General features: G+C 36.2%; 1 protein-coding gene across 3 annotated transcripts in view; it reads left to right on the top strand.

Annotated features, from left to right (window-relative positions):
• Positions 1-27,245, top strand: part of VAV3 (vav guanine nucleotide exchange factor 3) — a 356,891-nt gene that overhangs the window by 299,899 nt on the left and 29,747 nt on the right. For all 3 annotated transcript variants that reach the window (XM_007090051.2, XM_042998088.1, XM_042998089.1), the window contains 2 exons: positions 15,942-16,007; positions 21,759-21,793. In XM_007090051.2, the coding sequence (XP_007090113.1) occupies positions 15,942-16,007; positions 21,759-21,793 (101 nt within the window). The remainder of the gene's footprint in view (positions 1-15,941; positions 16,008-21,758; positions 21,794-27,245) is intronic.

Below are 27,245 nucleotides of genomic sequence, written 5' to 3'. Positions count from 1 at the left end.
AGTCTGATAATTCTAACATTCCTGAATGTCTGCTTCAGATGCTTTCTATGTCTCTTCAGGTTGTGTTTTTTGCCTGTTGGTGTTCCTTGCAATTTTTTCTTCATAACCAGACATGATGTGCTGGGTGAAAGGAGCTGCTGTCTAGAGGACTTAGGGATGTGGTGGTGAGATGGAGGGGGAGGGGAAGTATTCTGTGGCCCTATGATTAGGTGTCAGTCTTTTAGTAAGCCTATGCCTTTGGACAATGAACTTCACAAGTGGTGTTTCTCAACTTTTTTCTCCCTGCAATGGTGGGACAGGATGGCTAGAGTGAGCCTTTCCCCAGGTCAGTTGGATGTGTTAACACCCCAGGAGATCAGGCTTCCCTTAACTAGTTTCTCCAGAGAGCGGCGTGCTTTTTCCCCTTTGCCAGAAACTGAGGGGATTATTCTCCCATATTTACTATAGGAATCTGACTGAGCTCCTAAGCATAGTCTTAAAATATTGTGGGGCTCCCCTAAGACTGATCCCCCCTGGAATTTTAACTCTCAGAGCTGCGAGCACTGAGCCTCCAGCAATTTGTCAATTTAAGTTCAGGTTTTGCTACCCCAGTGCTGGCACCAAATCCCACAGCAGTTTCTGCTAGTGAGGCTCTGCTTTGGCAAGCTGTGACTCCCTGTATTCACCTATCCATCTCTCCAGTCCTGGGGGCTGACATTTGTCCTGTGTCCTCCCCTCTCTTAGGGATCTAAGAAGAATTGTTTATTTTTTTTTTTCAATCTGTTCAGCCTTTTGCTTGTTAGGGCAGAGTGTTGACTTGCATGCTCCTTACGTGGAAGCCCTTTTTACTAAATTGTATTGCCTCCTATTCTTTTTAGACCATAAGAAAGACATTATTATTTGTCATTTCCTCTCAGCAGCCTGGAAGCATGAAGCTTTTCTGGTGTGATGGGTACAATGGCTTTGGAAGCTCTCAGGAAAATTGTAAGAGAAATGAGACCATTGGATAACAAAATGCATGCATATGTCTGTTGAGAGGAAGATGTCTGATAGGAACAAGTAAGGCTAATGTCTAGAACAGAGCAAAACAATTAGCACATTTATTTCAGATCAGCAAATATATATTGAGTGTCAACTCCATAGTCAGTACTCAGACACTGTTCATGTTTCAATTATCAACTCCAATTATTGGTTCGACATTATGTCCCCTGTCTTTAGAAGATCCATTCATGCTGGCTGGGAGCTAGCAGTCTGTTTGAATTTTCAGAGATAAGCTAAAAGTTCATCTAATGTTTTCAACAAGGATGTCGCATGAGTCAAAATTGTCTTATGTGTACTTCTAAGCCATCAAAGGTTTTTTGTTTTTTGTTTTTTGTTTTTTCTTTTAGCCAACACATTCTAATTTAATCAACAAATTCTTAGTGAAAGAAGCAGTGGCACTGTGGGAAAACCCGATTCGGGTCATGCAGCTGTAGCCAACTAACTGTATGGCTTGGGTCAAGTTATACCATCACTATATGACTTAGTTTCTTCATTTGTTACATGATGGGGGCTGGACGAGAGCACTGCTCACCATTCTGAGTCACCTGAGGCTTTGCAATAATGTCAACACACAACCCCACTTGCAGAAATTGGGGTACTGTTGGTTTGCTTTGAATCCAGTAATGAGTAGTTTCTTTAGAACCTTAGATAAAATTTCATGTAAGACATTGACCAGGGTGATCCAATTAATTCCATGAAGTTATGGCATTCCCAGTTTAATCTTTGGCCATTGATAGCAAACCAAATTATTAAACCTAACTATAAGATAAGGTTTATAGTGAACTCAATACTTGGTGTCTGATAGTTACCAAATAAAGGGAACATTTTCAAAGAATTAGTATACAATTAAAATATATTTGAACAAACTTCGTACTGAACTTGATAGAAGTGTTTTCGTTGATTCAACAGGTACTTCACATCTTGCCATCTCTAAAGCCATCATGATAAAATCAGCTTTTGTTTTATAGATAGTACATATGGAAGGTACATGAAGGAACCTGGTCTGAATGTACCCTTACTCAGTGGCATGATTCAGAATGACATGTTTTAAAAAATGCTGAACAAAAATCTTTCCTCCTTTTTGGGTCTAAATGTATAAAGAATACTGCTGGTTTGATCCTTAGAAGTCATGAGAGTTTGTAGGTGTGCTTACAGTGGATCCATGTACTTTAATTTGTCAGTATTCATATTCAAAGAAGATAAGTACTTTATGGTTTGCATCCCAAAGGATGGGACTCCTATATTGTGTGTGTGTGTGTGTGTGTGTGTGTGTATATATATATATATATATATAGAGAGAGAGAGAGAGAGAGAGAGTTACTGACGAAGTTACTGACCTTGCCATCTTTTGGCAGTATGACCTTAAATAGATTACCCTCAGTTTTATCACCTATAAAATGCATACAGAATAAAATAAATAATATATGAAAGAGGTCTAGCCCAGTGCTCATTAAACAGTAGCTTCTATTATTCATTCATCCAGATACTAACAAAATGCTTACTATGTGTCTGACTTTGTGTTTTGTACTGGGATGATCGCAAAAAAAGTTTCCTAACCTTGTGGCTTAATGACCTAAGGAATGATAAAAGCTCAGGACAGGTGATGCAGCTGGTTTCCATGTTGAGCTTTATATTAATGGGTTTGTCATCATATTGTTACAAATATATGTAAAGTTAAAACTGTGGATAACAGTCTAGATTAGTTATTGGGATGTTACAGTGGCTTTGCATTTTAATTTCAAAAATGTCTTTTGTACTAGATAAGCGCTTTGGCTTATTTGGACATTTTCAAGACATTATGCTTTTTAAACTAATCTGTTGTCTGTTTTTTCGAGTGAGTTACTTCACTCATTAGGGTAGAAAGTTGGATTTTATTGTAGACTGTCATGTTTTCTACATACTCTATATCCAGAGAATACAAATTATCCTCCACCCTCTATCAGGAACTTTCTATGAATAGCTATTAGAGTCTAGTCTGTATTATTATTATAACAACAGTAATTTCTAATGCTATCGAACTGAGTGGGTATCTGCTTTTTCATTATAACTTCTTTCAAACAATGAGTTGACAATTGAGCTGTAAAAATATTCTCTGTTCTGTCTTTGAAGGGATTCATTTTGGCAGCTTTTTCTTGTCATCTTTGTTGTCTTCTTTCTCTTTCCTTGAAAGTTCTATAAAATTATCTTCAAGTGAAATGAATGTAAAGTAGGAAATTGGCCATTTAGAGTATGTTTCCTACTGCAGGTGTAAGGCATAGTTTTTATGGAAAGTAAGGACATATGGAACCATTCTGATCATGTCACTGAACTGATCATAAACCTGTTGCTTTAAGTCATTTCAGTATGTGATAATAAGGATTTAATGGCTAAGGAGAACATCCTTCATGCTGAAAAGAGACTGTTCCTATTAAAGGTTTTATTTTCCACAGGAGAGATACAGATTAAACTTACTAGAGAGGGAGAGAGGGCAAGAGAAAGAAACAAACAAATGTAAAATCATGCCATGCCATCTATGGGTTTTATTTTTGTTTTTAGATTTTTTTTTTACAATAGAGAGTTTTAAGTATTTTCTTCTTAGAATAAAGCTTATGAAACAATGAGGATCCTGTGCTATTTCATGGGGTTTTATTTGCTCCTTTGTCATTTATGAATACCCAAATGTTCCACAGGGAGAATTTTGTAAGCTAATTGGAACCAAAAAGCAATTATAAGAAGTAGAACTGTAATCAGTGTGCCAAAAATATATATTTTTATCCACAATGAAAGTTAAATAACCTAGAAAATAGTTGTGATACTTCACACTTGCAAATCATGCATCTACATGATCTTTATTCTAAGAAGTGAAAATGTTTTTACACACCTTCTGATTAATTCACAGAAATCTCCTTAAAGAGGGTAAATTAGAATTGTGGTTTTAAAGGGCCAGATTTGTCATCCATCTATGTAAGATGGCATTTGTAGAATTAAAATTAGACTCTGTTTCAGACTTGTTGTCTCCTGCCTTAGTTCTGTTTGTTAGACTATCCTACCTTTGTTTTGGGAGAGACAGTTATAATTTTTAACACCTCTAAAGAAAACAGATTTTTAGAGGCAGTTTAGTTCTTTTTTGGTAGAACAATTAGGAAATACAACATTGCTTTTTGTAGAAGTTCTTCCTTTTTTAATTTTTTTTAACTCTTTGCTTCAAAAGAAAAACTAAAAAGTCAGACAATAGATAAAGCTTGGAGAAAGCTTGGGAGATTCTCCACAGGGAAGCATTCCTACTCATACTGCCTCCATAGGCAAGGAGCCTGGGAGAAGGGTGGTTCTTGACTTGGCCACGGGCAAGAAGGTGTTAAATTCCCCTTTGCTATCATCTTAGCCCTCAAGCACAGTGGTCATGGTCTAGTTTGCATGCAGCAGGTGGACCATTGTCTTAGTTTACCATGTCAAGAAATTTTACTTCCCATATGCCTACTATATTTAGTGTGCAGACAATCCAATTTTTTAACAGATATATTTTCCTCATTTTAACCTGGAAAAAAATAAGGGTTCAATTGGGAGGAATCTTTTTCATAGGAGACATGTTTTTTTTTTTTTTCAAACCTTTAGCCATTGATTCATAGTTTACATTCTGCCTGAATTTTCCCTTCTACCTCCCATTCTCTTAGCTAAATCGTTCTTTACCATCAAGCTCGATTTTGAGGTTACCTCCTTTGAGGTCTTCTCTGAACCAGAGAGCTTCTATCCTAACACTTTTAGTGGGTCCTTATGGTCTGTTCATTCTTCTCCCTGCCTGGTTAGAGCACCCTAGAAAGATAGGAACTATGGCTTTCATATCTTTAGTGTTGAGCATAAAGTAGGCATTCAGTCCATGAATAAAGCTGTTCAGAGCTGCTATTTCTATAATATGTTATTTACAAGTTTTCAAATTTATTGTTTATGAACCCAAATTACACTTTATGATGTTATCTGAAAGACCATTAAAATATTCATTCATCTTGTCAGATTTAAATTTATCTTTGTTCTCTCAGAATAGTCTTAAAGCTATTTAACCTTATGTCCTCGAATTCCTCATCTATAAAATGGAGATTTTAGTACTTAAATGACACACAAGGGTTTTGTAAAAATCATAGGAAGTAAACCTGAAATAAAATTGAAAAGAAGAAAAAGTGTATTTCTGTATGGCTAATGATGTTGATAGATATACTTCATTTTCCAGAAGTGGGAAAATTGTTTTTTTAATTAAAAAAATTTATCTTCCCCATGTTTAATATGAAGAGTCCCACTAACATATATAAGCTCATAGATGACTACTCTGCCCTCCCAGTTTCTGTACCCAATTCCTGAAATTTCTTTAATCACATATTAAACTTTTTACTCATAATTAAATATAAAAAACAGTGATAAATTCTGAAGGGAATAGTTAATGTAAACAAATAGGTAAGATCATGAGCCCTTTACTCAGAGCAAGGTTGGATGAGGAAGGCCTAAGATAGCCCAAGGAGAGTGAAGGAGATTGAGAAGGAAACTGAACAGGGGTTTACAGAAAACAAACTTGGCTTAGGGAATAGTTTGCTTACTTGTGGACTCAGCTGTAGGAACTATTGACCTTTTTTGTGTTGAGAGCCTTAAGCAATCTGTCCTGTAACCCAGGCCCTGCCCAGAAATCCTCCAAGGCTCAGAAAGAGAGCTACAGTGGAATGGAGTTAGTAGGTGTTTTTTCCCCCGACATCTCTCCCTGCAACTTTATAGTAGCCAAATCATTTCAAAGGAGACTTCTCCTTTGCTCTACATGAAGACTTTTTGGATTTCTTCTAGATCACACAGGAATATTAGCTACGATAGAATTTTCTAAAACTATATTTTTTTTCTCCTGACGTAAAATTCAGGTGTTAGGCTGCATCATAATCAGAGGCAAATAAGAACACAGACAAAAAATTTTTTAAAGAATAAAAATCTTTGTGAAGAAAACTGATTCTTGACACCAAAAGGCTCATTGCTTTGTCATTGTAATCCATAGAATAAACATCTCTGGGAACTGTTTTTCCCCATTCAGGTTCCTACTGCAGAGCATTTCTTTGTGAAATCCCAAACTTGGTCTTGATCATCTTAGTGATACCTTTTTAAGCAGTGCCAGAGCACAGTTTTAAGGTATTCCCCAGTTAAACTTCGCTTTGCTTCTAAACTGCCTCTCAGCACTTGTCCGTCCCTTCTATAAAATCAGGAGAAGCCAAGGCAGAATTGAAATTATGGATGTAGGGGTTAAAAAGCTATGTGAAAATAGTACAGTTTATTTGGTAATAGTATGTCATGCAGTCATGAGACCTTTATTTTGACAGGTGTTTACCTCAAAATATTGCATTAAATCAGGGTCCCTAATTACAGGGAAGAAGAAAAAGGCAGAGCGTGACTGTAATAGAACAGGGGAGGCCTGGGAGAGATGATTATAGACGATAATAGACATTAGTGAAGGCCCGTAAGAAACATTGTCCCTGGGTGAATGCCAACTGGCTTTGATTGAATAGATCATAAACTGAGTTTGCAGGAATGTTTCCAAGTATACACACTGTATTGTGGGAATTGGCAAACCTCCTGACAAAGTAGGTGAGGTCCTAATTGTTAATTCTCAAGATGGGCATTTTTAGTTAACAGCTCTTAACTTGTACTTTTCCTATGTTTGGTACAGGGCAAAATGTAGGTTATAATCTACCTGGAGGAGGACACTGCTGTCTAAGGAGAAGTTTAGACCATGAAGTATTACCTCCTTTTTATCCCAATAGAAAGTAACATCATTAAGGGGACAGTTCTGAGAAATTCTGTTGTGTACTTTTTCTTCTATTATTTTATTACCATATAAGCAGCATTCTGCCGTAATTACTACAAGTGTTTCAATCACAGAATACCTTCCGTGGACCATCAATCTGAAATTACATCTGATATAACTGTTGATTTGACAGCACGAGTGGTTTCAATAGAGTGTACACAGGCATGTAGCCTTAAGGCTATGTTTCAAATAATTTGTCAAATTATAACATATTGGATTTTAATTATTCATGGCAATCTGAATTCCTGAAGAGTGAATGAATGAATGAATGTAATTTCTAAAAAGTCAATCCTGTGTACCCTGGAAAATAGAGGACTTTACACCAAGTTAAAATGAAAGTCATTTAGGACCTGAAATGTCGTTATCTTCTATAAATAAGTGTAATCAGATTAAATTACTGACATACTATTCCTAATTAAAAATTTGTGGATCAAATACGTCTTGGTAACAGTAACTGACTGGAGAACTACAGGGACTTAGGAAAAGTGCTCATATAAGCAAAGCACTTTGGTGGTAAAAGACACCTCAGAAATCCTTGGGTCAAACTCTGTCATTTCACAGGGGAGAATATTGAAGCCATGAAAGGTTAAATGACTTACTCAAGGATCAGAAGAACAGGAATAGAACATCAGACTCCCAACTATCTATGCATATCAAATTATTACCTCATAGGTTTTTTTCTCTAATCCAGAATTCTGCAAAAATCTACGAAAATAACCAGAGCAAAGCTAATTAAGGAAACATTATCTGAATGAGATCCTTGAAGATGGTAACCAAGTTTATTCATTTTTAATCCCCTAGGATGTAGCATAATGCTTCACACATATCAGGTAGTCAGTACACTTTTCATTATAGCAGTAATTTTGTTCTTAGTAGAAAGGAAATTCTTTTAAAATACCTAATTCTTAGTAGAAAATTACTTAGGAGAAAAACATCTAATGCTGCCATGACCATTTGACGTGGATGGTGCTTCGTGATTACTTAGGACTAAAATCACCAAGGATAAGAAAACATCCATTAGTAGTTTGCCAAGAAAAACAATTTTCTGTATTTTGGACCTTTGTCAAGCCTGGTTTACTTTTTCAGTTATATGGCCTCTCCCCAAATAGGATTTCTTCCAAGATGTGGTAGAACCTTGTTCTTCTATCCAGATTTTGTATTAAGTAACCACTTAGGATTTGGCTTACCTACATGCAGATTGGTTTTTGCTTGCTAAATTTTTTTTTTTATTTCATCAAAGATATTCTCTTGTTTAATTCCCCAGAAAATCAGAGTTACAAGATTTTGGTTCAGGATTACATCATGTACAATATCTTACCTAGTGAGACTTTAGAGGAAAAGCCTCAAGATGCCCAAAACAAGAGAGTTCCCTTCCCTGCTAGAGAAATCCAGGAACCCCATAGAATACATTTTTTTGGATAACAAGAAAAATGTTCTGCAAAGTCTCAAGCTGCTGTTACATTCATCTCACATATAATAAGTGTAGAAATATAGCTTATGGCTTTTTAGTGGGGTTTTTTCTTAGTGTACATTTCACAACTTTAAATTTTTTTTAGAGTTTTTGACACTTCCTTCTGCCAAAATCTCAGTGATGTAGTAAACACAAACAATTTTGCATGCATTCAAAAAGACATCACATATAATCGAGGCTTTTGTCGTATGTTTTGATGATTCGATGCAATTATAAACCCTTACAGATTGGAGGTAAATTTAATTTCAAAGATCCTAGACCAAGATGCAAGCTTTTAAAAGTTATTCGGAATTCTCAGCCCATGACAGCCACTTAACTGCAAATGAACAAGGCTAGGAATATGAATTTTATATAGTCTTTTGAAAAACTTTGGAAGTGTATGCATTGGACAAAAGTTAAAGATCCTATTCTCTTTTGACTAGCAAATGATAAAAGCGCATGGCTGTGGTTTTGTTCTTATGTGCGTGCATGAGTATTTTGGAACTCATTGTAATGACCATTCAGTATAACCCTATGCATTATGCTTGGCAAATTTTCAAGTTGTTCACTGGTGGAAAAATGCATACCTTACTCATCAGGTAAGAAACAGTTAATGATAAAAGAATGTGTGTACTTGGAAGAAAACATGGGCACATTTGAGATAAAGAAATGGACTCTCTGAATGTAGTATTTATGGTTCAAGATTTTGAGAATCTGTGTTACTTGTGGCCTAGCAAACTGTCTTAAGTATAAGGAGGATGGTGAGACTATTCACTAGGCTAGGCATTTCTGTAGTAATAACACATGAATAGCCAACAAAAAAAACTTTTGACCTGAGAAGACTGATTGGGAATAATCAAAAAGCAGCATTGTGGGGAAAAAATAGAAAATTGTTATTTTTAGCATTCATCAAGTGCTTTCACACATGTTAATTCTTTGATCTTTGTATTACCCTAGTGAGGCATGTGTGGCAGATCTTGTCATCATTCTTGTTTTACCACTGAGATTTGCCTAAGGTTACACAGCTCTTGTTTTTTTTATAGCAGAGCTGGAGATAGAATGACCTCTTCCAGTGCCACATCCCTACTGTGTGGTAATGACTTTCTGTGTTTTCCAAGAACTAGCACTGGTGTATATCTAACTGATAACAATTGTTACAGTATGATGGCAGCTAGGATCGCAGATGGCCCCTTAACCAAAAGTCAGTTTCAGACAGGATTTTTGTCCTGGTCTTCTCTCCTTTTCCTGTCCTTTGCATGTACTCACAAAGCCTGTCAGGATAATTGCAAAAATAGTGTGTGGTACAAGCTATCCGTCATCTTTCCATCCATCTGGTCAGTAAATTAATTTGTGTATTTGCCTATATTCCCACAATTCATGGCTACCCTGTCTGTTTTCTTCCCCCACATGCTCAGACTGTACATTTCTGACAGTGAGAGAGGACTGGGTAGGGTGACAGTTGCTCTGGCCATTTACCCATGTGTGATAAATTGCTTAGTAATCTCCACAGCACCTTCATGCATACGTTGAAAGTGTTTAGGGCATTGTAACTGGGGGAAATTTCCAATCTTTCATAAATAACCATTAATCTGTCCCTTTTAAATTCAGCTTTCCACATCTGTTTCAAATTGTTCAGTGCTATTCCAGGAGTGCATTAAAGCTCCAATCCAGGTGGTATTAAGGGGATAAATGAGCCACAGGGAAAAGACACTCTGTATTTTTCTTAAAGCAATTCTTGCTCCTTTTTTGCAAAGTTAGGAGCCAAGCAATTTACGATTAAGATTTTTGGAGGATATCCTCTACCATTTTAAGCCATCCTTGTCTATGGGTTTTAAAAAGGCAGCTTTAGCTGTGCCTTGCTAGCATACATTAATGTTTTACTCTGTACGGGTAGATGTAAATATCCTTTCTATGAGCAAATTTAAAGTCCTTTTAATTCATTATGGTTCACTGTGGATTCTTGTTGGGGAAAAATGACCTATAACCTAAAAATGAAAAAATTTCAGCTAGAAGTAAGGAAGTGTCTGAATGTGCATTTACATTTGTGATATTCAGGAATTTCAGAGAAAGTTATCAATAATTCTAGTTTAACACATTTTTGTAAAGGAAGCAACTCGCTTTTCAGGACAGAAGGCATTATTTTATGAAATGTCAATAGTATTTTGTTTGTGTCTGCTCTACTTTTATTTAATGAAAATTATAAAAGTACATCTTTTCTTACTGTGTATAGCCCATGACGTGTTTTCTCAAGTACTTTCCAAAGAAAATATGTTCTTAAGAATTAACTAATCTGTACTGTGTTAGATTAACAAAAGTCACATCACGTAATTTAGAGAATGCCCTGCAGAAAAAATGCATATGAAGACGGCACTGTATGGTACGTCAGATGACATGTAGCAATGAAACAGGAATGTTTTCAAATTGACCTTGAAGAAGTCAAGGGACTCCCAGGAACGAATGTCAGACAGGAGGATAACTGAAAGATTTCCTATCCCTGGCATTTGTAAGAGGCATAAAAGGAACGACAGGTTGATTTTCTGACCCAGAATACAGTGCCCACACCAGAATGTAAAGAAGAAAATTCAGCTGCATGCCTCTCATCAAAGTTAGTAAAAATTTCATAAATAGATCATCACATAAAGTGCACAAAGTCATTGGCTTTGAAAATGGTTTATTTCATCGCAACAGTCTGGTGTTCCATCCACGCGTAGGGATTGACAGCTTCTCCACCCATTGGCATTAATGAATTATCAATGTACATCCCACACACATCCACCAGGGAAGCAAAGACACTCCTCCTACACATTACTTTGTTTTTAAATCTTCCAAATGTTGTAGGATGGTTATTACCTTAATAAGTGGAAAATCATTGAATACAGCTCATATTCTCTCCCGTAGCTAAAACTGACATCTCATAGGAATAAGTGAGGAAATGCAGTTTTATTCATGTGTTAAGATATGTTAAATTATCTCTCACTTCTTTGTCATCTCAGGGAAACCTAAGACCATTAAAGAAATGTAACCTGCATTGCTATGCTAAGGCATTTCATTAAGGAAAGAACAATTCAGAATGACCTTGGTAGTCTGTTGAGTGAAAATTTCCCCCTCCTGAGAGAACTCCAGTCGTGTTCTTGAAATGCAGTGAAAAAGAACAAAATGGTTTTTGATACAGTAACCATATGTCCTGGTTTACCCATAACGGTCCCAATTTATACCTTGTGTCCTGACATCATTATTAATCACTACCCTTTCCTCTCAAAAGATCCTGGTTTGGGCAGAAAATTGCATGTTCACCCTAGTTTTAGAACATTTCTTACACAGCTATGCCCCTTCCCCTACTGTCTAGGACAGTTTGAGTTCCCATACATGCTTTTCAGGTAGAACTCTTGGTTTTACAAAGGAAGAAAGACAAAAAAGGGGCACCAGTCCATGCATCTTGAGAAACTATAAAATTCGTTACTGTGTCTTTTACTCTTGCATTCTTTGTGTTCTTGCCTCCTTTCTCTCTATTTTATGCATTGCCTTCTTCAACACAGTGTGTACTTACATAAAATGTCAGAGACAGGTCAAGCAATGCCACTATAAGAATATTTTCATATAGAAACAGTTTAATGCTGCTCAGTGCTTGACAGTATAAAAGGAAAGTGTGGTGTGTTTTATTCTTTTCAGCTAAGAGGATTTGGAGGTCATGCTACTCATTGACATGGGACTATCAGATTGAGAAATACCTCAAATTATAGACATTTGTTAAATGCTTACTATGCATTTGGCACTCTCTTGTAAAAGAAAAAAATGATGAAGATATTGTCCGGTTTCAAAGAATTCAGTCGAGTAATGGAGAAGACCATGCAGAGCAAGAATGACATCCATGTGGTGGGATAGCACTCCTAGTATGTGAAGGTGCACTAGAACAGGGTGAGATTACATCTGCACCTGCAGACTGATGATGGTTTTAGAGAAGAGATGACAGATTAGTGTGTGCACCAAGCTTTGGTGGAGGAATAAGTCCAAGTATCATTCTATATTTGGGGGACCCTGTGTTAGTTTTGTTTTGGGGAAATAAGTGGGATTATGTTGGCCAACAGGCGCTGTCACAAAATATCTCTGCTTCTCTTTAACTTTGCTTTCCATAGATGAGACCATTTGTTCTTTTTCTGATGAAGAATGTGAATTGACAGTTCACCATTCTTACAATAGCTATCATTTTCCATCTTGTTGATTTATCTTCAACTACAGTTTTGAAAGACCACCATAAAGCTCTCTCTTTGGCTTCTCCCCTGCAAAATAGACTTATTTCCCTTAGTGTACTCTTATTTTACTTTTTAAAAACAGTCACCCTTATCCTTTTCTCTTCTGAGTCTTCTCCTGTGTACGGCTCCCACACACATACCCATATATATTGTACTCAAGTAGCATTGCAGTGCATTTATGTAAAAAGGTCTGGCAAGGCATACAGCCCCCCACATATCATACTTGTTTACTTGTACCTCTGTGTCATGCCTAAAATAAATAAAGCACTCAGAGGATGCAGTCAAATGAGAGTAACACTTCATTCTAACCTTAGAGCTAGTGTGTTCTCATCACCCTCTAGTCTGTGACTCTCCTCCCTCTGGTGCATCCTTCCTGCCTCCTGGTTACACTAATTCCTTTAAGCTCTGTTCTCTGTCTTCTTCTATCTACAGTTTCCTCCATGACACTCCTGCTCCATTGACTTTAAGTTTCCCCTCTGTATAATTGCCATTAAATCCAGGTTATGTGTTCGGATGGATTATATCATCACTTCCATTCTTGACTTTCCCCCTGGTTTTTAACTCCCATGGTCTTCTCTTCCTCACCCACTCCTCAGGCAAGCCCCACAGACTGTAGTGCAGTAATGTGTCCAGCAAAGGTCCCCTTTCTCTCTTACCATGATACAGTCCTCTAATGATATTCTCACCTACCAAGCCATGCCCATCTTGCACATGGATGCCAATTTACTTCTTCTACAACACATAACCCCTTCATGGAAACCCCCTCACCAGTGATAAATTCAGATGTCTCAGTCAAACTGGCTCCCTGCAACCTTTTAGCTCTATTTTCCTCTGTCCTCCTCTATGAGTCTAATGCTTGTGTAGAGAGGCAGTGCTGAGCTCTGAACTTAGAACATCTGAATTTGAAATCTGGTTCTGTCACTTTCTGGCTCTGTGATCATGGGGTGATCATTTAACTTCTCTGTGCCTCATTTTCCTCACCCATAAAATGGGGATAGTAATTGGGCCTATCACAAAGAATCATTGTAAGGATTATGAAATGCTCAGAGCAGTGTGTAGCATACAGAAAGGGTCCAACGAGTATAAGCCATTATTAGACTCCATTTGCTTTTCCTATGCACAACCTGTATTTTCATATCCCTATGACTTTCTCATGCTTTATTTTGTTTTTGGAATGTTTTCCTCCATTTCCATCTCTATTCATTCAAACCCTGCACATTTTATGTTCGTATTCCCCCTCCCTCTTCCATGCAGCTTTTAGGCAAATATTGAAAACATCTCTCCAATTTCCATAGCCTCTCTTCTGCACCTAACAGTGTTTGGCCCTTTCAACCTTATATTATAATTATGTGTATATGTATCTTTCCTCTGAAAATATAGGGGAAACAGAAACTGACCTATAAAATTGTGCGTTTTCCTCAGTGCCTAACCAAATTGATATTAGATACTGTATTTGTTGAATAAATGAATATTCCACTTGTTCACTTACCTTTTCCCTGATACACAAGTGCAATACAGTTTTAGAAACTTGCCCAAATTAACATCTTTTCTTTGCTTATTTAATTGATTTCTTTGTCCTAACCCCACCCTTCCCCCTTTTCAACTACACTTCCCCTTTCTTCCCCACTCCCTTCCTGCCTCTTCCCTTTTCTTCTTTTCTTCCTCCTCCTCATTTTCTTTAACTCTGTATTCCCACTTTGTAAAATTTTCTCAACAACCTCATAGCCAAGCTGTCTAGGCACAAAGGGATACTGCTTCAGGAGGGAAATATTTTATCATTTTTTGTTACTTTTCTGTGTCAAAAATAACTGAGCATGTGACATCCAGTCATAATGCTATTTACTCACCTGCATTACTGAGAATCGGGCAATTGTTAAATAGCAAATAAAAATAAGCCCAGTTTTTAGACAAGGAGAAGTAATCTCCCAAGCACTTTCAAATTCCATGTTCTGATTGTCACCCTGTGTTTTGAGTATAATTTGTCTTTCCGGAGAAGGGAAACAACTGTAGGTTTAGTGTCATGAGATTCTTTGTGTGTGAAGTAAAACAGAATGTTACGTTGTTTCAGGTGTGCAACATAGTGGTTTGACAGGTCTGTATGTTGCCCTGTGCTACCATCTATCACCGTACAGTACTACTACGATACCATTGACCGTGTTCTCTATGTTGTACCTTGTATTCTGGTGACTTACCCATTCCATAACTGGAAGCCTGTATCTCCTACTCCCCTTCACCCATTTTGCCCATCCCCATCCCTCTACCCCGTTCCCACTGGCAATGACCAATTTGTTCTCTGTGTTTATGGGTTTATTTCTGCTTTTTGTTTGTTCATTTGTTTATTTAGAGTCTACATAAGTGAAATCATATGGTGTTGGTCTTTCCGTGACTTAATTTGCTGCCGAAGATGGCAAGATCTCATCCATTTTTATGTCTGAGTAATATCTCATTGTATGCATACACCACATCTTCTTTATCCGTTCATCTATCAGTGGACACTTGGGTCGCTTCCATATCTCGGCTATTGTAAATAATACTGGAATAAGCATAGGGGTGCATATATCTTTTCAAATTAGTGTTTTTGGGTTTTTTTGGGTTAATACCCAGTAGTGGAATTACTGGATCATATGGTACTTTTTTTTTTAATCTTTTGAGGAAAATCAATATTGTTTTCTACACTGTCTCTACCAATTTACATTCCCTGATGAGTTATTTTTAAAAGAGGAATTTGATAAAGGGTCTCCAAGAGTAAATTCTTAAGTATTTTTTTTTTGTCCATTCAGTGCTTATGTTTTCCTTATTCTGCCAATTTCTTTCCTCCCTTTTCTCATTTACAATGTCATTTTTACATATTCTTTCCTCTAACATCTTAATTGTCCTCTTTTCTTGATCAGTGCCCTAGCCTTTCTCCTAAATCTGAAAACCACCTAAAACGTCATATCATGTTGTTTTCCATAAGTCTTGAAATGTCTCCTGTCTTATTGGAGAACTCTTAGGAGTTCTGTTAAAGATACCAATAGTAACCATTTAAATCACATCTCTAATTAATTGTGAGCCTGCACAAAACCAATGTATCTACTTGTATTAGTGAATACAAAATAGAAAAATCAAATATGCTATTCTCTCTATATAGGATTGAGGAGTGTAAAGTGAGTAAGATTGAATGGTAGTTTGGAAAGTCAAACTTGAATTCTTATTTTAAAATTATCATCTAAAACAATATATAAAGTTTAATTTCAAAATCTCTCTGCTTCTGCTTTTCTTCCTGAGCCATAATAAGTAAATAAATGCTTAGGACTGGATAAAACACGTAAGTAATTTTGAGAACTCTGAGTAGCAACACTATGTATACAGCATTATGAGATTATCATTTGTGGTAAATGGGTTCTCAACACTGGTATTTCCCCCCCTAATTTAGGGTAGAAATTTAGCATCTGGAGAGGTTGGATTTTTTCCAAGTGATGCTGTCAAGCCTTGCCCCTGTGTAAGTATGAGTACTTTCTTTCCATTTTTTTCTAGTTTTGATGCTATAATTAATTGTGCAAGAATGTACAAAGGATACAATCTTGTCACTCAATTTTATTAATGTTTTCTAGAGGGATCATATTATTTCAAGTTTGAATGCATGGTCAATGTTATTAAAAATTCTAAAATCACTATGATTCCACTCCATTAAAGATACTTTTTAATGGTATATGCAAGGGAAAATTTAACAGTAGAATTTACAAAATTAAACTTCTGTGGGGTGTTAGAAAGAATAAACCAAAGCTACAGATTAGATGCATTTTCCCCCTTTCCATGGAGGTGAGATTTATTTTATTTTATTTTATTTTTTAGTTAGTTTCCATGGAGGTGAGATTTAATTTATTCCTAGCCATTTTGGGTTATAGAGAGATATTATACTTCAACTAGTGTGTTTGAAAGCATAATAGAAAGCATGAAGGTCCACAAAATCTTTAATCAAATCTCTAAATACGTTTTTCTGTGCTTTAGTTTGTCATTACTATTTCTTTAATGTCATAATGGCATTTTCGGATGTCATTAGATACAAGGAGAATGAATGAGTATTTACTCAAATATTATGGATGAATATAACATAAAATGTACTCTCTGGTACCTTTTTAGATTTATAAGTTTCTGTTTAAGGTGACATTATTTTATCATAATTTGGTGTTTAGGGTGGATTTTTCTATGAAACTTTTGAAGTTCATAATGGTTTGAAGTAAATGAAATTCCTTTACTAATATAATGGAGTTAATGGTTAAAGAAAACTATCTTTAAATTATCTCGCTTGCTATAATATTTCAATCCTTTCTATATTTACAGACTCTCTTTAATATTATAAATGTGCATGTCTGCCATCCTTTATTTCAGAATGTAGTCTGTAGACTAATTCACTCTACTCATTCCAGCTTCATTAATTTCAAAAGTGAAGGGAACCAAAAAGCATTTGCTATTCTATTGATTCTGTGATCTAATGTCACATGTTTTTTTTATCTAATAATCTTTAAAAACCGTTTAACTTTGATACCATTCTTATTTGTGTAAGTAAAATGAGTTTTTAGTTAGTTTTCTGTTGCTTGTATGAACAAGATTTAGGATTCCTATACTTAAAACAATGATATTTGTATGTAGGCAGGTAGCAGGAAATCTCCTACATTCTAACATTAAGATGTTTGGGAACCTAAAGACATCAAATCAAGAATATTAAACATTTCATATACCAAGTGCTATTATGCTTGTACAGCCTTTTACATAAGGCATAAAATGAACATTTGAACTTTTATTTTAGGAATATTCTGGCACATAAGTAGATATTTAATACATCTTGTGGTATGGATGAACAAAGCGGTGAAAAAGCAAGCCAAAGTTCCTAGCTGAACCTAGGTAATTAACAATGGTAGACAGTAATTATATCAGCTTATATTTAATGGTATTTGGTGACTCAGTTACTAGAAGGAAAAACGCATTCAGAATTTAAAGCTGGTAAGGAGTTGTAGAGGAATACTTAATTATGGATGGGGCTACTAGCTAAATGCTGTTTTATAGCTCAAAGTTAATAAATAGTTATTAAAATTTTAGTGCTTACTTAATACAATTCTAGATTCATTCGTTGGTGGTAGGATATGTTAGGTGAAGATTAGTAGGAGGAGAGATGGGAGGAAGGATAGATTGAAAGAGTTTAGAAGGTGGTATCTCTTTTGACCCTGGGACATTTTGTTTATCAGGGAATGGAATATTCCATTCTGAGTTCAAGAGTTATTCTTCTGTATGTGCTGTGCTAGTTTCTTTAAATGTTCAGAGAGAAAGTTAGAACTGAGAAAAACACAGGAGCATAAATGAAACAATTTTATTTCTGGTAATACGGTACCTGGAGACCAAGCCTGGAGCTGCAGCATAGTGCAAATTTGGGTATCTCTGTGACTCCAGGAGTCCTTAGTGGATGAACAAGAAGAAAACAGTTCCATAGAGGAAGATATGCCTTTCCTCATCTTGGACCTGGGTTGGGAAGAAAAAAGAAAGCAGTCTCCCCTAAGAATTCCTAGCCTTAGATCCAAAAACCACCCAGGTGTTGGGCTTGAATTCATACCAGCTCTGTGACCTAAATAACTGTAAGCTACAAACAGTTTAAAATGATTCCACGTTGATTGTTTCCAATACAAGTACAGATTGTTTCTGGATTGGAGCCTCATTGCACATGGTCCTCAAAGGATTTCTATCGATACAGTCCTAGGGAATATAAGTTCACAACATGGGATCATCAAATCCCTAATTAAAGAAACCATCTTAAGCAAAGTTCAGCAGGAAAAATAAAATTCAGAATTAGACACACAAAGACAGCAGATACTGTAATTACCAGATACGAAGTTCAAATTTTTATATTTAATATGGCTGAAGAAATAAGAGAATAAAAGTCTAAGAAGAGAACAGGTCACTAAGTTAACTGGATATATTTCACAAAGAATCAGACAGAATAGTGAAATGAATACTTTAATGGAAACATTACATCATATGTTAGACACAATTGGATAGAAAATTGGAAGACAAATCTGAAGAAACTTCTCAATGAGTAGTCCAGAGAGATTAAGAAATGGAAATCTAACAGAGAATGGAATGATAAATTTCATATGCATGTTATTGAAAGAGAGAATAGAGATGATTGTGAAAAAGCAACATTCAAGGGGTGCCTGGGTGGCTCAGTCAGTTAAGCATCTGACTTCTGCTCGGGTCATGGGTTCATGGTTTGTGAATTCAAACCCCGCATCGGGCTCTGTGCTGACAGCCTGGAGCCTGCTTCAAATTTTGTGTCTCCCTCTCTCTGCTCCTCCCCTGCTTGTGCTCTGTTTGTCTGTCTGTCTGTCTCTCTCTCTCTCTCTCTCTCTCTCTCTCTCAAAAATAAACATTAAAATAAAAGCACTATTCAAATAAGTAATGGCTGAAAATATTCCAGAACTTACAATAAAACCAATCTTAAGAGTCAAGAAGGATATATAAAATTAATCAACAGCTAGATGCATTTTAGTGAAACTTGAGAACATCTAAAATAAGGAGAAAATATTAAAACCAACCTTAAAGAGAATGCAGATTACCTATAAAGGGTTGATCATTTGACTCATATCTAACAACAGCAATAATGAAGGCAATAAAAGCTTCCATTTTTGGTAATTGTCCAGTAGCCCCTTTTGGATCAATCCTCCAACAGAAAACAACTATAACCCCAGGCAAGATACTAAAACAACAACAATCTGAAGGCACTGGCTAAGAGAAGAGTTGACACTCAGAAAAAGGGGATGATGCTAGGTTAGTTTCCTGGTTTTATGACTGGCTTGAGGACAGATACTGGGCTGGGCTGTGCTATGCAGGGGAGCTAAACTTCAGATAGAAACCTCACAGCATCACTGGCTTGAAGAAGCAGAGTGTGGAGTTCGAAGGAAACAAAGGGGAAAGGGAGGCAGGAAATCTTAGAAAGGACAGTGTCAAAGAGGGAGGAACCTCAAGTTCTGTGTTATAAGCTTTGCCTCAGTTTTGCCATGTGGTACAGACTCCCAAGGAGCTCAGTTCAGGCTGCAAGAACTACACTGAGAATTCATCTGCCAGTCACCACAGGGAAGAGAGTTTGCGGTTGGAGTTCAGCCAAGTTAACTGCCCGCTTTAAGAAAAATCACACTCTTTGTAGAAGCATCACAGAATCCGGAGCTTCTACAGAATATTGTTCAAATTGTCCCAGATATTCAAAACTACTCAATGTATAAAGAATCAGGAAAACACAAACTATACTCAAAAAAGAAAAGGCAATCAAGAGAGAACAACCTTGAGATGTCCCAAATGATGGAATTACAGGAGAAGATTTTTAAAGCAGTTGTAACTAAGTTCAAGGACATAAAGGAAAGTATGTTCATCATGAATGCACAGGAACACCTCAGCAGAGAAATAGGAACCATTGAAAAGAAAACCAAATGGAGATTCTATAATGTGAGACTTGAATATCTGAAGCAATAAAAATAATATGTTCAAAGTTTTGATAGGAAATTAGTTAACTTAGAAATCTATCTTCCTCATTAGGATGAAGTAATGACATTTCCAGCCAAACAAACACAGAAAGTTCACTTCTAACTGTCCCATCTAACTTCTATGAGATGTACTTCTGGAAGAAGTACATATCTTATATATACTACTTTACATGTGTGCTATATTCCCAGTATAATATTTTTAAAAACTGTATGACCATAGCCAAAGTTTGACAGTGTAAACAGCCAGTGATGAAGGTAGAAAAAAGCATTCGGGAAAAATGGTCAAAGATGAGAATATATTCAAAGATAGGAAAATATCTAGAAGAAAATCATCTATAGTTTTATATAAGAAAGGGTCCCAAAAAAGAAGTGGGGAGGGCCTATGACAGATGGAAAAAGACAGGATCCCACCCTGGTTATGGGGATCATTGCTGAGAAGATAGTCCTGGTGCTTCACACATCAGAATACACTCACAGAAGAGTGAGAGTTTTGTTGTTTTGGTTTTTGTTTCTTCTCTCTAGGAAGAAAGATTGGTTTAGGATTAAACATGAATTTAAAGGGTACAAAGAGGGAGAAGGAAGGAGGAACTACTTTTCCATCAGGTTTCAGAAGCCATGTATATCTTATCATCTAAAGAGAAATCGTTGAAGATTGATTACTGTTTGTGAAAACACCTGGTATAAGAAAATATTTGCAGGATTTGAATGGGTGTAGTATATTATATTCTGTGTATCAGGATTTTATATGGTGGTGACATTAAAAATGTGATCCACAGTATAGAAATATTTAAATATTAATAACTTCGGAGATGTTCTGTCCAGAAAGATAATTTTGTTATATATAACTATTATCTTGGAAGGTCAAAATAGTAACAACCCTTTATGAAAACTGACATAGCTAAGAGACATATTTACATTGATCAGAACTCTGTTGCAAATTAAGGATAAAAGTATTTTTAATCACCTAATATAAAAAGGCCCAGGAATACTATGGGATGTATACATCAAAGACTCAGATGATTCATGAAAAATCTCTAAATACAAAACAAACTATCTATACTCCTTGTCCTTTCTTAGGAATTTATAAACTTTGTTGCCCTCTAATAGTATGTATTTTCTTTCTTATTCCTTGAATATTAACATATCTTATTTGGCTTTGTTCATTTTCTGGTTGCAATCAGCAACTAGAAGTTTTTTTTCTTTTTCTGTCATGTAACATTTTTCGCTTTTGCAAATCTCCATAGACGAGGGAAAAATGAATATTTCCCATGACTTTTCAGCATCAAAATGTTTTCAAAATCAGAATTTAGAATTTGTGATATGAGTCTATTTCCAATATGTATTGTTTATTTTGCCTGTTTTCTGGGAAAGCCGAGTGCTATTTGGTTTTCCTAACATTTTCATTTTAATTTTCTATGATAGGATTGAACTGCCTTAATAATAAATACCAAAGACTTCCAACTCATATTTTTCCTGTTATCTCTCCTCTTGGAGGTACAGTGGCGGTAAAATGAATGAAAGAATGAATTAAAATGAAATGAATTATTTTCTACTTACCTGACATATACTATGATTCACTCTGTATAAAATTGCCAATGGATAGTTCCAGGAGTGTGCTATTTAGGGTTTTATAGAGCTGAGTCAGCTGAACTGAATTAATGATTGATTTCTAAAAGCTTCCCTTAAGTAAACTTAATCTATTTTTTTGCCTTTTTATATCTCAGGTCCCCAAACCAGTAGATTATTCTTGCCAACCCTGGTAAGTATTAGAAATGTTTATGTAGCTAAGTTGAAATACCATACCCTTAGCTTGAGGATGCCTTAAATGTAGGGGTACTAAACCACATTCCATTTCTATTGTCCTGGCTAAAGGTGTTTTCAGATACAACAAAACACCATAAAGAATTTATATATTGCTGACCTTTCCATAATTTCATCAAAGTCGTGTGTGTGTGTGTGTGTGTGTGTGTGTGTGTGTATATGCATGTGTGTGTATGCATACGTGTATTTGATTGTAAATTCAAAGCTTATAACAGCCACAGAAAGGAATGGAACGTTGGCAACTATGTATCTTGTATTTTAGAAGAGTAGATTCCATGAAGCAGAGAAAAAGATATACTTCCATGGTCTGAAACTAAAAATTAGCCCAGAAAGGACAGTAGATCCTAATTGTAATATAAGAGGAACAAGATGTATCCGTGTCTAAAGTTTTGTGTTTACACGAAGCCCACTTACCACGTAGAGGCTAGCCTTCTCACTAATAGAAATAAGGAAGCAGAGAAGATAGTGGTTATTACTTTTTAGACATGATGAGTTTAAGTGGAAGTGATATCTTCAACTGGGAAAAATGTGTTTAGGATCCAGAATAGTTATGATCCTCTTATAATAGCTAATATATACCAAGTAGCTGCTGTGTGCTTAGTATTTTACATGTTTCATTTTTGTTTTCCAATATCTTTATGAGGAAGGTTGTTACTATCTTTACAGTGAGGAAACAAAGGTTAAGACTCTGCAACTAGTAAGCAGTAGAGCCAGGATTCTAAGGGATCCCATCTGTACATTGCCATACTGCCTGTCCAAGTACAAAACGTGGGTTTATTTACTTATTTATGTTTGTTTCCCTAAATTTTGTGTTTGGCTCCTCTTAAAATGACTGCATCTGTTTTCCTCTTCTTGATACAAAATATATGCATCCAAATTAGGTAAATAGTGTATGTATATAAATGAGATATTCTGAGAGTATATAGTACTAGTTCAGTTTGCAGGTGTAGATAGAACACCTGAGTTGCCTGATTTTTTTAAGTGTTTTGATTATTTTGTATTACATAACCAAAGCATAGAAAATGCCCGGTTGCTGTAGAACTAGACTGGCCAAAGTGTGGGATTCTTCCCATCAGCCCTCTTGCTGTGTCCGCCATCATCATGGCTGTCCTCTGTAGCTATTATGTTTTCTCGACCTCCTCCCTGGGCTTCAGCACTGAGCTTGCTGAGGAAATTATAGCAGGCTTGTGATAGAACTGGGGATCTTTACTACGTTTTTACTTAGTTTAAGACAAATTTGAGGTCAGAACTACATGGCATTAAAAACCATAATCCTGGCAGGAATTCGATTTGGAGAACAGAGCTAATAGTGGGGATAATCAAAGTGAACAACACCAAGAACTGGTAAAATCATGAGAGTGTGATGATGAACTTCTTTCTCTTCTACTATTTTTCACATAACTAGACACAGTAGTTACAAGGGTAATGATGTTAGAGATAAATACTAAGGCATGGATTTTTTGAAATAAACCGATAAGTTACCTTGGAACCATTCAGGGCGCAGGAGATTAGCTTTTGAACCCTTTGTTTTAAAATGCACTCTTGCCAGTATGTAAAATTCTACTGAAAATATAACGAGTTAGAAAATGGTATTGTTGCGGGGCACCTGGGTGGCTCAGTCGGTTAAGCGTCTGACTTCAGCTCAGGTCATGATCTCACAGTTCATGAGTTCAAGCCTTGCGTCAGGCTCTGTGCTGACAGGTCAGAGCCTGGAGCCTGCTTCAGATTCTGTGTCTCCCTCTCTCTCTGCCCCTCCCCTGCTTGCACTCTGTCTCTCTCTCTCAAAAATAAACATTAAGAAAGAAAAAGAGAGAGAAAGAAAGAAAGAAAGCAAGAAAGAAGGAAAGAAAATGGTATTGTCCTGAAGGATTAAAAAAAAAATCAAGATGTTCAGATGAGGGAAGAGCCTTGAATATAGGAGCAAATAAAGACATTTCGTAGTAAAATTAAAAATTTTTTTTTTCTTTTTCTTGGGAAACTTGGACAATTTATTCACACTAAGCAGACAATTTCATGTGAAATGCTTTCTGCTAGGGAACAAAATGGTCAAGTATATTGGAAAATGGAACCTTCAGTTTTGGAAAAACTAAACCGTTTAGAGAAAATTATACTGAATGATGACGTGGTTCTCAAGTCATTAAGAAGTTGGCTTTCACCAATTGCCTTGTCTGTTCATTACATGTCCATGTAAAAACAACTTGTTCGCACAAGGTAAACTTTGTCTCCTGGGTTGGCCATGAAATAAAACAGAAAAGGTGATTATCTTCATTTGCCTGGGTATAGAAACCTAGGTGAGAAATCATTTTGCATTTTAAATCTTAAGGTATTGCTCTGTTGTTTTCTAACTTCCACCCCAATGCCATTTTGATTTCTGATTCTTTGTATGTGATCTGATTTTGTGGGTGGTATCATGTAGGCAGGAATGAGGTGTGGGGCTTAAAACCAGGGAACTGTCTGAAATCCATATGAAGAACAGGATACAGATGCCAAGGTTCCTTACCCCATTCTCCAAAGTAGTCAGACAACTTTTTTCCCCCTACCCTAGCAAGAGACACTGAAGTTAGAAGGTATATTATGTGGAAAAATTGAGCCATGTAGGGCTTACACTTAGAGCAATCCCAGCAGAGATTGGGAGAGATGGTATACTGCAAACAGAGTGGTCAAATTAAGGAAGGTCTCCATACTGACTGATGAGGATGCCCAGTTCCTTTGTATAGCTCAGTTCCAGGACTGTGACACCTGGGTCTCATACATGCAGACTACCTTTCTTGCATCCAGACAGGATCTGGAAGATTTTTCTCTAAAGAAACTGAATAGACTCAGTGGAAAACAAAACAAAACAAAACACCTAAAATCATTTGGATATTATCCTGCCCCGTGAAATTAGGTTCTTGCCAAATGATTAGGTTCCTACCTGGCAAGTCTAATTTGGTGCTTCCTGTCCCCACAGAGATGTCTCTCTCCTAAATGTAAACAAATGACAAAGAGCAACCAGATACTTGAGAAAAGCTTTGAACTAGAAAACAAATAGATTAAATGGGAAAAAGAAACCAGGAAAAACACAGACATTAGAATGAGCAGTAGAAAGATGTGTTTTTAAAACCTTTAATTTATATTCTCAGAATTAAGAGATGACAATATATCCATGGAAATGAGCTGGATGTGCTATAAAAGGAAAAATCAGACAACAAGAAAGAGCTCTTCTAAATTAAATATTGAGTAGAGGAGTTGGAAAACAAAGTTGAGCAAATCTTCCAGAAAATTAAAGAAATAGATAATATGGGAGAAAAGATAGAGAAGTTAGACAATTGATCCAGCAAGGACAGCATTAATTTAGTGAGAACTCCAGAAAGAGAAAACTGAGAGCAGCAATTATCAAAGAAACAAGACAGAAATTTCCTAGAACTGAAGGATATATGGCTGCAAGTCAAAGATGTTACTGAGAGTTAAGGATAATATCGAACTAAAATGTATGGTACATAACTTGAAGGCATATTATCTTGAAATTTGCAATATAGAGAAAACAGTCTGAAAGCTTTCAGGGACAAAAAGAGATCAGATCACATAGAATGGCAATGAATTCCAAGTTAGAAGACAATAGGACAATGCCTCAAAATTTGAGAAGCAAAGTAATTTCTCGCCTAGAATTCTATACCCAGGCAAATTCTGTATTAAGTAAAATAAAAATGTTTTTCTAGATGTGAGGCTTTCTGAGTATTATTACAACCCATGTATCCATTTATAGGAAGCTGAAGGATGGGCTAATAAACCAAAAAGAGGGAAATACGGAATCCAGGAAATGAGAGCAAAGGGATGTCCCGGTACTATAATAATTGAGCAGGTTTAGAGAACAAGTAATATGGATTAGAACAAGAGGGTGGAGGGCTCAGAAGAAATGAATGTCTCCATATGATAACAAATGGACAGGTTCAGTATATGGTGTTGAGAAGTGTATCATTGAGGAGTTTATCATTCTCTTGGAGAATTTGAAAAGAATTTGTAAGACAAAGCTTGAGCCAACAAAAACTTGAATTATTTTTTGGAGTCAAGTGTTCTTTGACTATGCAAACATGACAAAACTGAGCCAGATGATGGCTTGGCTTTGTAGAGGTTACAAAAGGAAGAGTAAGGAACAACACTGACAGAATTAGCCTGAAAGGAAGAGAAAGGAGTTTCATTCCTGACACTTAAAAATTGATAATTTAAGAAATTGTAGTTTGATATTATTTAGAAATATGCAAGCACAAATAAAAAATAGATAAAATGCTTTTGAAATGGAACTTGGGATAGAAAGCTGCTAAGATGGGGTAATGCTGTTTTTTCATTATTATTGTACAGATTGCATTTTTAAAACTATGTTTCTGTGTTACTTTGATAGTAATGCATATACTATATACTAATTATGGTAAGTGCTATGAAAGAAATTAGGATAGTGTAATAATAATCATGGAGTGGAATATGTGAGATGCAGGACAACATTCTTCAGATGGGATGGTCAGAGAAGACCTCACTCTGAGCTTATATGATAAGAAGGAATGTGTGTGGAGTGAGTTTTCCAGGCAAGAATACAGTCTCTGAGAAGATTCTTAAGATCAAAAAGCGGTTGGTGAATTTCTGGACCTGAAAGAAGGCTAGAGACTAGTGAAGAAGGGGGTTGTGAGAGATAAGATTGAAGAGTGACCAGATCATACCAGGTACTCGTAGTTCATGGGTTATCATAACTGCTCTTAACCCAAGGTACCATCTGCATAAAATGCCCTCAGCTCTGCTTCTGTACTTGGTGAAAATCTCACATATCCTCCATCAACAAACTTTTGTGTTTTAAGTAAACACTTAGTGTAAGTTAAAGGCAGGTGTTTATACCAAGTTATCCGAGTCTGTAAGTGAATGAGAGAATTTTCTGGAATATTAACTCATGAAGTTTTGAAAGAGAGCCAGTGGAAACATAAAATTTTTCCTTTTGACTTTTATTGTCCAAAATCTCTATATTGTGCAAATATGTAAAACCTATATTTGATGTGAAAGGGTCACTAAAGAGTATTTTAACATTGAATTTGGGCCTTTGACTATAACTGTTACTGTTATGGAATTTTGGTATGTTTAAGATGAAGATAGTTTAGGAAGAATTAAATTCTGGTATTGAAAATAACTATCTTTTAAAATTAAATTTTAGGGGTGCCTGGGTGGCTCATTCACTTGAGTGTCTGACTCTCGATTTTGGCTCAGGTCATGATCTCATGGTTTTGAGATCAAGCCCCATGGAGGGCTCCATGCTGGGCGTGGAGCCTGCTCAAGATTCTCTCTCTGCTCCTCCCCTGCTCGTGTGCCTGCACACACACTCTTTCTCTCAAAAAAAAAAAAAAAAAAAAGGGGGGAGGTTTAAATTAAAT

Source organism: Panthera tigris, chromosome C1, assembly GCF_018350195.1.
Source record: "Panthera tigris isolate Pti1 chromosome C1, P.tigris_Pti1_mat1.1, whole genome shotgun sequence".
Classification (NCBI taxonomy): Eukaryota; Metazoa; Chordata; class Mammalia; order Carnivora; family Felidae; genus Panthera; species Panthera tigris.
Note: the sequence above shows the minus strand (reverse complement) of the source record. Positions and strands in the feature narration are given on the sequence as shown.